General features: G+C 42.0%; 1 protein-coding gene across 1 annotated transcript; it reads right to left on the bottom strand.

Annotated features, from left to right (window-relative positions):
* Positions 1–4,247: 4,247 nt before the first annotated feature.
* Positions 4,248–5,343, bottom strand: zgc:92591 (uncharacterized protein LOC436997 homolog). Its single transcript, XM_064927598.1, has 2 exons — positions 5,230–5,343; positions 4,248–4,484 (listed from the first exon to the last, which is right to left on the bottom strand). The coding sequence occupies exons 1-2, from the start codon at positions 5,341–5,343 to the stop codon at positions 4,248–4,250; spliced, it is 351 nt and encodes a 116-aa protein (XP_064783670.1).
* Positions 5,344–17,519: the final 12,176 nt, after the last annotated feature.

Below are 17,519 nucleotides of genomic sequence, written 5' to 3'. Positions count from 1 at the left end.
CAGTATAGATTAGCATTCCTGAAACATTATTTTGTTGAAATATAATTAGCCTAATTTCTCAGATCATATTGATTGCACTGAAACTGTACATTTAAATTTATTGGATTCAAATAATATTCAATAAATATATTACCTAACATTTGATTTGGATCAAACTTCTTCCTACCAATGAGTAAGACTTGAGAAATATTTGTTGTTGTTGTTGTTGTCAAAAGCCACCTATGGACACCCACACCCCATGTCAATCCCACCCCAACAACCAGTATACAGTATCAGTTCTCTGTTTCAGTATGAAGCTGTGGCTTGGAGTATTGCTTCTCCATACTATGTCATGTATTCCCTGTGAATCTGGTCATTAGTAATTGAAGTCGCTTGCATTATTTACCATGAAGTAGTGTGTACCAGATTGACCATTAGATGCCACTGTTCCTGCTATACCGCTACACTTACACATTTTTGCAGTCTCGTATGTTTTTTTCAATAGATCACAACATTTCCTTTGCAAATTTGGGTAGAAAACCAATAGATTTGGCTCATTACTAAAATAAATTGTATAGTAATCCTCACAACTCAAGCCAGTACTCCATGAAAGCAATTCAGTCTGTCCTTCTCTTAGCAACCTAATGCTTATACCCTTATACCTGTTGGTGGCTTTTTGTAATTTTTTTATTCCTCGTGTCTTACTCAATGGTAGGAAGAACATTGGTCCAAATCAGATTTTGGGTACTATATTAATTTAATATTATCTGAATCCTATCAATTAAAATGGCCGATTTGGGTGCAATCAATTAGGTTAATTTCTCCGAGATAAAATACATATGTTTTAGGAATACAAATCTTGATGTTTCTAACTACAGAAACAACTTCAGAACAATCTGAGATGGTGGGTGTCATGGCTTGCTGAAATTACATGGAATGACACATTGTGAACCTGTTGTTTTTGACAGTAGTCAGATCACTCATCTAAAGACCTATTTAGTCATAAGTGGTGACCATGGAAACAGGGCGGGGAACAAGGGACTAATTGGGCCCTTTAACAGGTTATTATAGTGGAGTTACACACTGCTCAAAAAATAAAGGGAACACTTAAACAACACAATGTAACTCCAAGTCAATCACACTTCTGTGAAATCAAACTATCCACTTTGGAAGCAACACTGATTGACAATACATTTCACATACTGTTGTGCAAATGGAATAGACAACAGGTGGAAATTATAGGCATTTAGCAAGACAACCCCAATAAAGGAGTGGTTCTGCAGGTGGGGACCACAGACCACTTCTCAGTTCCTATGCTTCCTGGCTGATGTTTTGGTCACTTTTGAATGCTGGTGGTGCTTTCACTGTAGCAACAACCCAGCAGCACGACTGCTACCTCCGCCTTTGTGCAAGGAGGAGCAGGAGGAGCACTGCCAGAGCCCTGCAAAATGACCTCCAGCAGGCCACAAATGTGCGTGTGTCTGCTCAAACGGTCAGAAACAGACTCCATGAGGGTGGTATGAGGGCCCAACGTCCACAGGTGGGGGTTGTGCTTACAACCCAACACCGTGCAGGACGTTTGGCATTTGCCAGAGAACACCAAGATTGGCAAATTCGCACCTGGCCCCCTGTGCTCTTCACAGATGAAAGCAGGTTCACACTGAGCACGTGACAGACGTGACAGTCTGGAGACGCCGTGGAGAACGTTCTGCTGCCTGCAAAATCCTCCAGCATGACCGGTTTGGCGGTGGGTCAGTCATGGTGTGGGGTGGCATTTCTTTGGGGGGGCCTCCATGTGCTCGCCAGAGGTAGCCTGACTGCCATTAGGTACCGAGATGAGATCCTCAGACCCCTTGTGAGACCATATGCTGGTGTGGTTGGCCCTGGGTTCCTCCTAATGCAAGACAATGCTTGACCTCATGTGGCTAGAGTGTGTCAGCAGTTCCTGCAAGAGGAAGGCATTGATGCTATGGACTGGCCCGCCCGTTCCCCAGACCTGAATCCAATTGAGCACATCTGGGACATCATGTCAGGACATTCAATTATGTAAAGAAAAAAGTTTTTAAATAAGAATATTTCATTCATTCAGATCTAGGATGTGTTATTTTAGTGTTCCCTTTAATTTTTTGAGCAGTGTATATTTCTATTCCTATATACAATTACCATTGACCTGGCACTTCCCATGTGCACTTTCACTTTATTATAGAGTTCCTATTGTGCCATTGTAGCCTAGGCCTATAATGCATTTGGATCACTATGTGACACACTATATGCCTCCCTCCGCGTAAGCTCTTCTTTGAGGGGCCATTATGGGCCACAAATGCCTGGTGATGTCAACAAAGGCAGGGATGTCCATCGAAGTCCTTAAAGAAGAGCCTAACCCGAGAAATGCCAGATGCAGTCCAACCAACCTCGGTCCCCATCTCATCACTTTACTGCTAGAAACATTAGGGGGAACAAAAATGAATTTGAATTGTTGGTTGATGGAAGCTCTGTACCATTCTGTGAAGGCATGATTACTTTCACCCCCTTCTAAACCCTAAACCCACTACCTAGCCTCTGTAATGTATAGTGTGTCGTTACGGATTCCAATTGTCTCCTATAACGACCTGATCGCCATGCACGCAAATAGCCCCTGCTTCATTATGACAATTGAGAGGTTCATATTTCAACCTAATAGTCCCTCTATAACTTTAACCATATATCACCACCTCATTTCATTGCAAGTGCAGTTAATACGCGCTTCCCCGCCAAGTGGAACATTTTCTAATGATGCAGCTCTCTCTCGCACCAAAACAAGGCAGGCGAGCCCGGTGCTTCTGCATCAGTCACTAATGTATCCATCCATAATGTGTTTATAACACTCCCTAAAGGACACAGCAATGGGTACAAAGAGCTAGGAGAGTGAGGCAAAGTCCAGGGCTGGAGTAAGGATCTTAAGGCGTTAGGGGGGGGTTGTTATACCCAGGCAGTCGCACAAATGGCTATAATGATAATTTACAAAAACACTACTGGCCATGCTAGCTACTATTGATAGCATCAGATCACACCCGTGGTAATAGGTCCATAGATGTCATTAGCAATATATCAGGAAAAAACATCTGAGATGGATACCATGAGTGTGACAGAGGGGAGAAGGAACTGTCTGGTATACAAGCCCATTAACAATGAATGCTGCTTGAATTTCTGGGCTGTTGATAAGGGTAATAGTTATTTTATATAAATAACCCATAGAAGTATGTCAGGACGTAAATATTATCCTAATTGTAAAGACTTCCATTTCCTCCTAATTAGACCTCATTAGTGTTATTATGCAGTAATCAAAGACTATTCAGCAAATTCACATCTTATGATTATAGTCTAGATGTGTAATGTTTAATTTGAAAATGTAAGCAAAAGGCTGTATCCCTTGCATTCCCTTTGGATGGTCTTCCACTTGTCAGCAGCTCAAAAAAGGCCTACGTTTAGACAGGTAAACCAATTCTGATCTTTTTATTCACTAATTGGGCTTTTGACCAATCAGAGCTTTTGCCAATAATTGGGTTAAAGATCAGAATTGGGAAGCCTGTGTAAACACTTAGCAATTTGGATGGTTTATTTGATTCCCCCCCCTACCGGTCCACTCTAATCAAGCACTGATTTAGACCTAGGACACCAGGTGTGTGTAATTCAGGTTGAACAGAAACCAGCAGGTTACAGACTTCATAGTGTATTAGTTAAATACCCCTGCTATAGATTTTTAATAAATTACCCTCTATATTTGGGCAAAAACTGGTGTAGCACTAGGGGAATAAAAATCTAAATTGGGAGGGAACCCTGCTCTAGATGATCTTTTACCAGAACATCTGCACATAGTTTATCTTACAGTTTTGTAACATAGTATAGCATTAACTTGCAATACTCCATTTATACTTAATATAGCTTGAGCAAAACAGCCACATGCACTTATAGCTTATTTACATTAGATAGCCCATGTATTAGATATGTGCAGTTACATAAATTGAGCAACCTGCACAGGGTCTAGGTAGAGGTTGCCAATGTTGTGATGAGGGTATTCATGTTCTGACTGAAAATGACAGCTAAATATAACTAGAGTAATAGTCCCATCTTGTGGCAAAAAATGAAAATTGCAGAAACATTTAATCATGGGGAACACCCAAAGAAATCAATTTAGTGCATTTATTTTCCAAAAATAATGATTCAACTTAAACTTAGTGGTGCATCCATAGCCTTAATTGCTTTCTTGCAGCATTTGATGCACACATTTTCTACTTGGAACTAGTGTATTTGGTGACAGCTTTGGTGCCCTCTGACACGGCGTGCTTGGCCAGCTCTCCAGGTAGCAAGAGTCGGACTGCGGTCTGTACCTCTCGGCTGGTGATGGTTGAGCGTTTGTTGTACTGGGTCAGACGAGATGCCTCAGTTGCAATGCGCTCAAATACGTCGTTGACGAAGGAATTCATTATGCTCATTGCTCTGCTGGAGATCCCAGTGTCAGGATGGACCTAGAGACAAAGAACACATGTCAACAAGTTGAAAACTTGGGGTTTCTAAGCTGACATATATTGAAATGTTTTAAGGTCATACCATGGATCATTTAGATAGATTTGGCATTTTAAAGACCCCCTAGGTACACCCCTCCCCAAAAATAAATTTGGCCTTTACTAATAGACTGCAGAAACAGCACGAAAAACCCACCTCAAAGGTTGAAGTATCCTATAATCTATGAGAACTCAAGATAGTTAACACATTTAACACCTTATTTGTGGGCATAAACATCCATTATTTGTATGGGTTGACTTTATAGCAAAACACCATCATGTTCATGAGTCTCCCCTTTCTATACAGTGTTTGTAATAGTTTGTGGCCCAAACGTCTAGCAGCTCAACGTTTTCACGAGAAGGCAGATTTTCGGGATGTCTCCTGGTCTGAGAAACAGCGCTGAAGCTCTGCCACTTTCCACCAGATGTGGAAGGGTGACAAAAAAAAAGAAGTCGATTGAGACGCAGCCCATGCAAAAACAGATGTCTATTTTAAACTGATCGAGTTGGATGTAAATTTTATTTTTGGTACTTAGAACGAGGCAGCGGTGCCTCAAACTACGGGGTTAAAATATATTGATAGGATAGAACTGCAAAAAAAAAAAAATCTCGTCACCAGCCTAATTGCGCATGGGCGAAACTAAGGTCTTTAAAACGAGACTAAGCAACAATAAAAAAAATACATGAAAGCACATTTTCCGACATTTACCTGCTTCAAAACTTTATAGATATACACTGCATAAGTCTCTCTCCGCTTGGCTTTTCTTTTAGTCTTTTTCTCCCCGACTGCCTTTCCCTTCTTCTTGGTTACATCGTTACTCATTTCTGAAACTCTGCATACAACAGTAATTTAAGTGATAAGTCTCAATTTAAACAGGACATTGTCTTAATAAGGTAGACGTTTGTTTATGTTTAAGACCTACCTCTAGATACAGCGCAACCGTGATTATATGTCTAATGCTGTCAACACTGTTGTTGTCTAGTCATCTGTCATTCCCGCCTCATCAAGCTGTCACAACCTGTTTTTAAGTGGCCATTAATTAATGGACAGCTCACGTGGTGTCCATGTAGGTGCAGCGTATAAAAAAATCAGCCTTGTCATTCATGCACTGTCCACTGGGGGTCGTGCGTGCACCAGCATTGTACGTGTCAATACGCATTGCATCAACAACAGTCATCATCAGCTCGTAATTGAGATTTTAGAGTACAAGTAAATTCATTTTCTTGTAGAATGACGACAGTGGTCACACTTTCCTCAACAATTTACACAGTGCCTAATGGTCCTTGACTGTGTGTATAACTGGTTATGAAAACTTTACTTTCAGCCTTGCAAATTGGCTGAATATTTTTGTTACCATTTGAAAGACTCCTGTATTCTGTATTTTCAGGAGACACCAAAGGCAGCATGTAATCACACAAGATAGCCTACATTAGGCTCCTGAGTGGCTCAAAGGTCTAAGGCACTGCATCTCAGTGCTAGAGGTGTCAGGGTAGACACTGACTCAATCCCAGGCTGTATCACAACCAGCCATGATCGGGAGTCCCATAGGGCGGCACACTTACTTACACTTACTTACGCTCAACATGCAAATAATGTATGTCACAATTATACTGAACAAAAAAAATCAAATCGCAACAATTTCTAAGATTTTACTCAGTCAATTGAAATACATTAATTAGGCCCTAATCTATGGATTTCACATGACTGGGAATACAATTATGCATCTGAAGGTCACAGGTACAAAAAAGGTAGGGTCATGGATAAAAAAAACAGTATCTGCAGTGACCACCATTTGCCTCAGGCAAGGCGACACATCTCCTTCGCATAGAGTTGATCAGGCTGTTGCCTGTGGAATGTTGTCCAACTCATCTTCAATGGTTGTGCAAAGCTGCTGGATATTGGCGGGAACTGGAACGCTGCCATACACGTCAATCCAGAGCATCCCAAACATGCTCAATGGGTGACATTGAATAAATGGGAAATTTTCAGCTACCAGGAATTGTGTTCAGATCCTTTTGACATGGGGCCATACATTATCATGCTGAAACATGAGGTGATGGTGGCGGATTAATGACATGTCACAGTATCTCTGTGCTTTCAAATTGCGATCGATAAAATGCAATTGTGTTCATTGTCCGTAGCTTATGCTTGCCCATACCATAACCCCACAGCCACCATGGGGCACTCTGTTCACAACATTGACATCAGCAAACTGCTTGCAGTAACATCTGTGTCTGTCAGAAAACAGTTTCAATACAGTCAAGGAAATGATCTTACAACCACAGAAAGGTTTGATCATAACCTTCATGTACCATTCCGTGTTTAATTCACCACTATCTAAAGAGGGTCTTTGCAGTTAGTCAGAATTAAATCCATTTGACACTTCAGATGGCAAATCACATGTCTTGTATATTGTGAGTCTCTGATAAGATCTTTGTGACGAATAACATATGCTTGATGTCCATATGTGGCCTTGTCATATCTCCCAGCTCATATCACAGGAATTCAGAGCTTGTCTGTTGATGAGAGTCCATGTGTCTGTCATTGCAGGAATTGGACAGTTTCATCATATGCAGTTGACATTTTTTACTTTGAAGGATAGACTTTCTAGCCTGGCGTGTAGGAGTGTTTGGCCAGTAACTTAAAGTTTGCTGGATCTAATCCCCGAGCTGACAAGGTAAAAATCTGTCGTTCTGAGCAAGGCAGTTAACCCACTGTTCCCCGGGCGCCATCCCCCATGCCAGTGCTAACAGGGTTGTGACTAGATGGAGTACAGCTACGACTGGAAGTTGCTTTTTGTATCATGTTAGGAGAGCTTACTCTATCCCTAACTTTAACCTAGTTCTCCTAACCTGCTATGTTAATTCTCCTAACCTGCTGGGAAAAGTAACATCCGGTTGTAGCTGTATGCTACCTAGTCAAAACCCAGTAACAGCTTCATCAAGTACAAAGTTAGTGCTAAATGAGCAATGAGCTTATTATTCCAAACTTTGAACAAGCTTATTTGATTTCTTACACACACTTTGGAGAGATTTAATTAAATGTATTTTGATCAATGTAGTGTCCTCTCCTGGCTGCTACAATTAGCAATCTCTTATTGGCTGTTTCTTCCAGACCGTCGTGATGCTTAAGCCTCCCTACAGTAGATTGCCATGGAGCACAGGTCTCAGACCTTAGCTCTTGCTAATTACTTGGGGTTATTTTCTCCAGAAGCACACAACAGCATCCATTATATTTCGTCAGCTGTGTGTAACTGAGGGTGTTCAGTGAATCACACTCGCTTGATGAGTAGCCACGTTGCCTAAGACCTCAAGACTTGTTTAAGTTCCCCAAGCTAACGCTCAGGCTTTAGCTCAGTGAGCTAACACAGTATTGTGTGGTGCAAGAAATCCAGGTCCAAAGACCCATGTTATTCACATGTGGAATAAAAATGGAACATTAAGTCCTTATCTCAAACAATATCATCATTCAATGACAATGACCTCAGTCATGTATACAATAGGGGAGATGTGCAAACCACCATTTATACACACTTTTTACTCTTGTGTATTTCTCAGCAACAGTATATCTTACAAGACTCTACAACATTAATAGAAAGACCAAGGCTTTGGATTGAAATACGAACCCTTTTTATCCTTATATCTTATTCCAACATGAAGTTATAAGCCATCAAACACACTCTGTTTACTTGTGACAAGCAGCCTAATCACGGGGCTGGTTGTCACAGAGTATGGGGTTGGTTGTCACAATGTTTGCTGGTAGCTTATTCCTTGTGTAACAGGAAGTGAGGCAATATAATATACAGTGTCTTCGAACGATTTTCTTTGATTGAATCATATTCCGAACAAAATTCAGCATTTTATGCCTTAAGAACAACATATGACATTTGAGTGTCATATGTGTGTGTATTTGTGTGTTTGCACACACGTGTACATGCGTGGGTGTTTGACAGAAAACATATGTGTGAGAGAGAGGAAACCAACCCAGATAGCACAGATACCTCTGTCCAACAGATGTATACATGATGCATCGGGAAGATGCAGTTTAGACATTGTTTGCTAAGTGGCAAGACATCTCACAGATGTATTTGAATATCTACATTCTAAATTCTACAGTTCTACATCGTTTATGCATTGGCCAGGCATCAACATCCTATTTTGATCCCTCGGCAAACGCTCTCCACACTACATATTCCTAACACATTTTGATATGTCGTAGTGCTGAGCGATTAGTGCTTTTTGAAGTTGGTTCAGTTTTGGTTTTGATTATATTTTTGTAGACATTTAATGCACTATGCATTATGTGGGTTGAATGCTGTAACAACACAGAATAAAACAACTAATAAAGGTCCCATAATGGTAGTGACTGCCAATTACTGCTTATCACTTATTCACCATAATTTATTCACATGACTTTAATAAAATATTTCAGTTGTTGTGTATACAATGCACAAAACATTAGGAACACCTGCTCTTTCCGTGACATAGACTGACCAGGTGAATCCAGGTGAAAGCTATGATTCATTATTGATAGCAACTCTTAAATCCACTTCAGTCCGTCTAGATGAAGGGGAGGAGACGAACGGATGCTAATTAAGATGCTAGTTACCACATTGCTTGACCTCGAAATAGGTTTGGAATCAGTGGAGGCTGCTGAGGGGAGGACGGCTTATTATAATGGCTGGAATGGAGCGAATGGGATGGTGTATTTTGATATATTTGATACCGTTCCACTCATTCCGCTCCAACCATTACCAAAAGTCCGTCCTACCCAATTAAGGTGCCACCAACCTCCTGTGTTTGCGATGTAGTGGCACTGGTAATCACCCTGTACAATATGGTTATAATGGAGCATATAGTGACAACCAACCCCACATTCTATGTGACAACTGTGGCAACCCCCCCCCCATGCTAATTAACATGCTAGTTGTCACATGCTAGTTGACCTAGCAACTCAGCAACTCAAAGATACTCAAATACAGTACCAGTCAAAAAAATCTATATTGTAGAATAATAGTGAAGACATCAAAACTATGAAATAACACATAAGGAATCTTGTAGTAACCAAAAAAAGTGTTAATCAAATCTAAAAATATATTTTCTTCAAAGTAGACACCTTTTGCCTTGATGACAGCTTTGCATACTCTTGGCTTTCTCTCAACCAGCTTCATGATGAATGCTTTTCCAACAGTCTTGAAGGAGCTCCCACATATGCTGAGCTCACACATATGCGGACCAACTCATCCCAAACCATCTCAATTGGGTTGAGGTCGAGTGATTGTGGAGGCCAGGTCATCTTAGCGCATGCTGGTTTTTGAGACTGCACTTGAAAAAACTTCTTGACATTTTCGATATTGACTGACCTTCATGTCTTAAAGTAATGATGGACAGTTTTTTCTTGGTCTTTTATCAAATAAGGCTATCTTCTGTATCCCACCCCTACCTTGTCACAACACAACTGATTGGCTCAAACACATTAAGAAGGAAAGAAATTCCACAAATTAACTTTTAACAATGCACACCTGTTAATTGAAAGGCATTCCAGGTGACTTACTCATGAAGCTGGTTGAGATAATGCCAAGAGTGTGCAAAGCTGTCATCAAGGAAAATGGTGTCTACTTTGAAGAATTTCAAATCTCAAATATTTTTGATTTGTTTAACACTTGTTTGGTTACTACATGATTCCACTTGTGCTATTTCATGGTGTTGATGTCTTCACGATTATTCTATAATGTCGAAAACAGTAAAAATAAAGAAAAACACTTGAATAAGTAGGTGTAACCAGTCCTGTAAGCCAACGTACCATTATTGGATGACAAAATAGACGAGCTACCATCACGAATATCCAACCAACGGGACATTAAAACTGTAATATCTTATGTTTCACCGAGTTGTGCCTGAACGACAACGTGGATAAAATACAGCTGGCGGGTTTTACGCTGCATCGGCAAGATAGAACAGCTGCCGCCGGTAAGACAAGGGTTGGTGTCTGTGTATATTTCTAAACAACAGCTGGTGCACAAAATCTAATATTAAGGAAGTCTCAAGGTTTTTCTCGCCTGAGGTGGAGTATCTAATGATAAGCTGTAGACAACACTATTTGTTTTTCATAGCTGTTTATTTACCACCACAAACCAATGCTGGCACTAAGACCACACTCAATCAGCTGTATAAGGCCATATGCAAACAGGAAAATGCTCATCCAGAGGCGGTACTCCTAGTGGCCAAGGACTTTAATGCAGGGAAACTTAAATTAGTTTTACCAGCATGTTAAATGTGCAACCAGAGGAGAAAAAACTCTGGACCACTTTACTCCACACACAGAGGTACATACAAAGCTCTCCCTCGTCCTCCATTGGGCAAATTTGACCATAATTATATACTCCTGATTCCTGCTTACAAGCAAAAACTAAAGCAGGAAGCACCAGTGACTCGATCAATAAAGAAGTGGTCAGATGAAGCAGATGCTAAGCTACAGGACTGTTTTGCTAGCACAGACTGGAATATGTTCCAGGATTCTTCTGATGGCATTGAGGAGTACACCACATCAGTCACTGGCTTCATCAATAAGTGCATCGATGACATCATCCCCACAGTGACCGTACGTACATACGCTAACAAGAAGCCGTGGATTACAGGCAACATCTGCTCTGAGCTAAAGGGTAGAAATGCTGCTTTCAAGGAGTGGGACTCTAACTCAATTATACAATTATAAGAAATCCCACTATGCCCTCCAACGAACCATGAAACAGGCAAAGCGTCAATACAGGACTAATATTGAATTGTAATACACCGGCTCTGAATCTCGTCAGATGTGGCAGGGCTTGCAAACCATTACAGACTACAAAGGGAAGCACAGCCGCGAGCTGCCTAGTGACACAAGCCTATCAGACAAACTATTTTCTGTGAGCTTGATGTGCAGTTTCTCTAGAGATAAATCAGATCAAGCCAGAACTGTGCGATGTAGTAGGGAGTTGTAGTTTCCAACAGGCCAATATTCTACATAGTTTCGCCCAGAAAATGTGGCAATTAACTAGCATGACTATAATCCATTACACGCCTGCTGATTTATCCCGTCTGTGTGGAGCAGACACGGAGATGGAGAAAAGCGAATAACGTCTGATCGAGAAGGATAGAAAGCACTTGCTTCGTGATGTATCTCTACCTGAAAATACATTATCTATGTGATTGATAGTTGATAGTAGGCAGAATAAATGCCTAGTGATACGAGCCTATCAGACAAACTAAATTACTTCTATGCTCGCTTCGAGGCAAGCAACACTGAAGCATGCATGAGAGCATCAGCTGTTCCCGGACGATTGTGTGATCACGCTCTCCGTAACCGATGTGAGTAAGACCTTTAAACAGGTCAACATTCACAGGGCCGCAGGGCCAGATGGATTACCAGGACGTGTACTCCGAGCATGCGCTGACCAACTGGTAAGTGTCTTAACTGACATTTTCAACCTGAGTGAGTCTGTAATACCAACATGTTTCAAGCTAATCAAATGGCTACCCAGCCTATTTGCATTGTCCCCCCCACCCCCTCTTTTACGCTGCTGCTACTCTCTGTTTTTTATCTATGCATAGTCACTTTAACTCCACCTACATGTACATATTACCTCAAATACCTTCACTAACCTGTGCCCCCGCACATTGACTCTGTACCGGTACCCCTGTATATAGCCTCGTAATAGTTATTTTACTGATGCTCTTTAATTATACATTTTTATTATCTATTTTTTACTTGACACTTATTTTTCTTAACTGCATTGTTGGTTAAGGGCTTGTTTTTAGGGATAATCTGAAATTATTTACTTAGAGTATTGTAACATAATCAGAGACACGTTATGGTCCCAGTGTGGTAGTTCTCTTGTTTTGAAAGTGCTGCTTGTAAACATCAGATTTGTGTGTTCAAGTCCCTAATGGACCATATTTCTATGAATATGTGTATAATGTAACCACTGTGGATAAAACCGTCTTTGTCCCTCAAAGTCTTTGTCCCTCTCTCGTTTCAGTGCTGTAATGAGTCATATGTCAGGTGAATAAATACATATACTCTGGTGCTTTTCTCCTGTGGAACCAGGGTGCATTACAAAGGGGAGACCGGGGTTGGTTGTCTCACGGATTGGTTGTCTCATGGGTGCTTATTACTCCCAATCTAAAGGATGCTGTGTAATAATAAAACAATTCAAATGTGTGAATTCTTTGAAAGAACTCATCCACCTTGTCAATTCATGTCAGCTTGACAAAACATTGAGGTGAGGGGAATGTGTTTTTCATAGGTGAAAGTAAAAACCAGATGTCTTGGTATTTTATTTCTAAGTGTTTAGCTTTGGGAGTATACATGAACAATTATGTTTGTTGAAAAGAGGAAAGGGAGGTTTACATTCCAAACCTATTTCTGAGTTGCTAGGTCAAGCCATGTGGTAACTAGCATGTTAATTAGCATTGGTGGGGGTGGGAAGATAGAATTCTTGAATTATTGAATGGGGAGATTGCCAGTGCCACTATACAATAAATCCCAAGCTCTTTTCCCCTTTCAAGTAAACACAAACACCTTTGGCCGACATATAGTGCTGAGCAATTAACCAAAATGTTGGTTATCTTTCATTTTTTAAACAACTAACTGATGAGGTCTGTTCAATTATTTGAATTGAATTCCATTCGTATTTGTTTATTTTCTGTGAGCTCGATGTGCAGTTTCTCTAGAGATAAATCAGATCAAGCCAGAACTGTGCTATGTAGTAGGGAGTTGTAGTTTCCAACAGGCCAATATTCTACATAGTTTAGCCCAGAAAATGTGGCAATTAACTACCATGACCATAATCCATTACACGCCTGCTGATTTATCCCGTCTGTGTGGAGCAGACACGGAGATGGAGAAAAGCGAGAACGTCTGATCGAGAAGGATAGAAAGCACTTGCTTCGTGATGTATCTCTACCTGAAAATACATGATCTATGTGATTGATAGTTGATAGTAGGCAGAATAAATAAGCCACCAGCAAACATTGTGACAACCAACCCCATACTGTGTGACAACCAACCCCATGATGGTGCTAGTTGTCACAAGTGGATCGAGTGTGTTTGATGGCTTATAACTTCATTATATGAGGATAAAAAGGGTACGCATTTCAGTCAAAGAACTTGGTCTTTCTATTAATGTTGTAAAGAGGCTTGTAAGACATACTGGTGCTGAGAAATGCACACGAGAAACACATCATGAGATACATAATCACCAGTGAAACTTCTGAAACAACACACACACACAAGATTAACGTCAATAAGGGTAACAATAAGTACAATTGAACAAACACATGTTCAGTCCGCACATAGAGGAACAAAGAAATGGATTTTGCCTTTAGTAATCTCTAGGAAATGTCTTCTTTAGGCTGTATTGTAGTGTATTGTACTAGCTGTGTGGCTGTTGTCTTCATTCAAAGGGTTTGCCAAGTTTTCTCACACCCTGATCTGTTTCACCTTTCTTTGTGATTGTCTCCATCCCCCTCCAGGTGTCACCCACCTCCATTTTTTATCCCCTGTGTATTTATACCTGTGTTCTCTTTGTCTGTTGCCAATTTGTTTTGTTCCTGTTTCTTGATTGTTCCTGTTTTCTAGTTTTCCTGGTCCCCGAGCCTGACAGCCATCCTGTACCTTTGCCCTCCTATCTGGATTACTGACCTCACAGGCTGGAGTCCGTTCTGCCACGCCCATTGTCTGAAGTTAACACAACCTGCCCCGGAACGTCTTCTAGGGGGCTCGGAAGGTGCCCCGGACCTCTCCACCATTCCCGCGGTGTACTAGGATCTCACCATTTTCCCCCCCTGTCGACACTCACCTCTACCAAGGTTCAGTTCACGTGGTCCTCTGCCGTTGACCAGGCATTCCGGGACCTCAAACATTGCTTCACCACTGCTCCTATCTTGGTTCATCCTGGTCCTTCCCGTCAGTTTGTGGTGGAGGCCGATGCTTCAGATGTTGGAGTGGGGGCTGTCCTGTCCCAACGTTCTGCCCTGGACCTTAAGCTGAATCCCTGTGCTTTCTTCTCCCATCGCCCTCAGTGCCACAGAGAGGAACTATGATGTGGGGAATCGAGAGCTTCTTGCGGTGAAGATGGCATTGGAGGAATGGAGGCACTGGCTCCAGGCAAGCGAGATGGGCTCTGCTGTTTACCTGGTTCAACTTTCCCTCTCTTACCAGGATCCAAGAACGTCAAGCCAGATGCCCTGTCACTGTCCCTGGTCCCACGTATCCCTGGATTTTGTCATGGGTCTCCCCCCATCTGAGTGCAACACTGTCATCCTGACTGTGGTTGACCGGTTTTCCAAAGCTGCCCACTTCATTCCTCTCCTCAAACTACCCTCGGCCAAGGAGACGGCCCAGCTCATGGTGTAGCACGATCCATGGACTGCCCGTGGACATGGTCTCCGACCGGGGTCCTCAATTCTCGTCCCAGTTCTGGAAGGCGTTCTGCACCCTCATTCGGTCATTGGCCAGCCTATCCTCTGGGTTCCACCCCAGTCCAATGGCCTGTCAGAGCGAGCCAACCAGGACCTTAAGACCACCCTGCACTGCCTGGTCTCCAATAACCCCACCACCTGGAGCCAGAGCTTGTGTGGGTGGAATAAACCTGCAACACCCTTCCCTGCTCTGTCACGGGCCAAACGGCATTTGAGTGTTCCCTGGGGTATCAGCCCCCACTCTTCCCTGAGCAGGAAGAAGAGGTCGGCATACCTTCTGCACAGATGTTTGTCTGCTGCTGTCGTCGTACCTGGAGGAGAGCCCAGTTGGCCCTCCTCAAGAGCACCTCCAAGTATTGACGACAAGCGGATCGTCAAGCGGACCACTATCATCCTGGGCAGAAGGTATGGCTGTCCACCCCTCTGCTGTTCATCTTCTGTTGCCCCGTACTCTTCGTATACATCCCACCTTTCATGTGTCCAGAGTTAAACCCATGTCTCACAGCCTTGCTGTCCTGTACCTTTTCCCCACCTATCTGGATTACTGACCCCTGGCTTTCCTTGACCTGTCTTTTCCCTGCCCCTGTTGGATAAATAAACTATTGTTAATTCGACGTTGTCTGCATCTGGGTCTTACCTTGAAACATGATAGTTTTAAAACATGCTCTATATAATGAGATGAATGGAACAGTTTCCCCTCACTATCAATTTGAGAACGCCCACCCGCAAATTGCTCTTCCCCCAAATGAGTGCTGAAACAAACCCCTAAATAGCTAATTAACATTTCAATACATCTTAGAGATAACTGGTACTGTTTAAAACATTCCACTGACATTGCATTCCCTGACTACTGTTGCTAAGGATTAATATAGAAGCATTTGTCTACTAGATGTCCATGCCTAAATTGTCAGTAGTCTCTTGCAGTTGATGGCTATGATTCTGATATACTCATTGTACCATTTTACCTTTATCGTATGTATGTCATGTTTCATCTTACAGCACAATTGCATATTCAATGCACATTAGTGCCCCTTTCGCTATTCTGTAAAATGTTCTGTATTCTGGATGAAAATGAACAGGGTGCTATTCTGTTAGTACATGTAACCTAGTGTTAGTCTTGCAAAAGGGCTGGTGATCAGGTTTGTCAAGGTGAAGGTGTGCAGAGCAGTTCTCAGTCTAAGCATCTGTCTTTCTGTAATCCTAATGCACTGTTTCTGGCTCCTCCATTCTGGAAAAGTGGCACTGCATCATTCTGGGCATAGAGGACCATCCCAGTCCCTCTATCACTGTCTGATGCCCATGCTGCCCTCAAATGTCAGATAGTTTACCCTTTTACAAAGTCACCCACTGGGCCACATTGGAATGGGGTCTAATGCATCCTCTGAGGCTTGGGGCCTGGGCCAGCTCTCGCTGCAGTTTGGTTTGGTAGGGCACAAAGTGTGTTGCTTAGCTGATCTAGAAGGCTGTGTTCAGGTGGAAGAGTCAGTGCATAAGTCATTATAAGGAGTGTAAACATAGTGTAAACATAAATGTTGAGATATCTGTGTATGATGATGAATACTGATTGATTTATTGATAGGCTTACATTGCCAACAAGAGCACCTCCTACTCATGGTTAGAGCACTGTGTCCATTACTGACCATATTCCCTGACAAGAAAAACCCTTACAAATGAGATGAGAATTCATCAGTTTTAATAAGAGTAGCATGACTAGCCCAAAATGTAGGGGGACATAGTCATTGTGGACAGGAGCCTCTGAAGACAGGAAATGGAGCCATAATAACAATAGACACAATCAATCCACATCAGGTGCATGAATTTAATAAAAGTATATAAAGAGGTCAAAAGAGCAGAATTAAATACTGTGGCTTACGAATTCACCCCCTTTGGCATTTTTCCTATTTTGTTGCATTACAACCTGGAATTAAAATTGATTTTCTTTGTATCATTTGATTTACACAACATGCCTACCACTTTGAAGATGCAAAATATGTTTTATTGTGAAACAAACAAGAAATAAGACAAAAAATACTGAACTTGAGTGTGCATAACTATTCACCCCCCAAAGTCAATACTTTGTAGAGCCACCTTTTGCAGCAATTGCTGCGGCAAGTCTCTTAGGGTATGTCTCTATAAGCTTGGCACATCTAGCCACTGGGATTTTTGCCCATTATTCAAGTCCAACTGCTCCAGCACCTTCAAGTTGGATGGGTTCCCGCTGGTGTACAGCAATCTTTAAGTCATACCACAGATTCTCAATTGGATTGAGGTCTGAGCTTTGACTAGGCATTCCAAGACATTTAAATGTTTCTCCTTAAACCACTCGAGTGTCGCTTTAGCAGTATGCTTAGGGTCATTGTCCTGCTGGAAGGTAAATCTCCGTCCCAGTCTCAAATCTCTGGAAGACTGAAACCGGTTTCCCTCAGAATTTCCCTGTATTTAGTGGCATCCATTGTTCCTTCAATTCTGACCAGTTTCCCAGTCCCTGCCGATGATAAACATCCCCACAGCATGACGCTGCCACCACCATGCTTCACT

Source organism: Oncorhynchus masou, chromosome 3 (assembly GCF_036934945.1).
Source record: "Oncorhynchus masou masou isolate Uvic2021 chromosome 3, UVic_Omas_1.1, whole genome shotgun sequence".
Taxonomy (NCBI): domain Eukaryota; kingdom Metazoa; phylum Chordata; class Actinopteri; order Salmoniformes; family Salmonidae; genus Oncorhynchus; species Oncorhynchus masou.
This window is presented reverse-complemented; position numbering and strand designations above follow the sequence as displayed.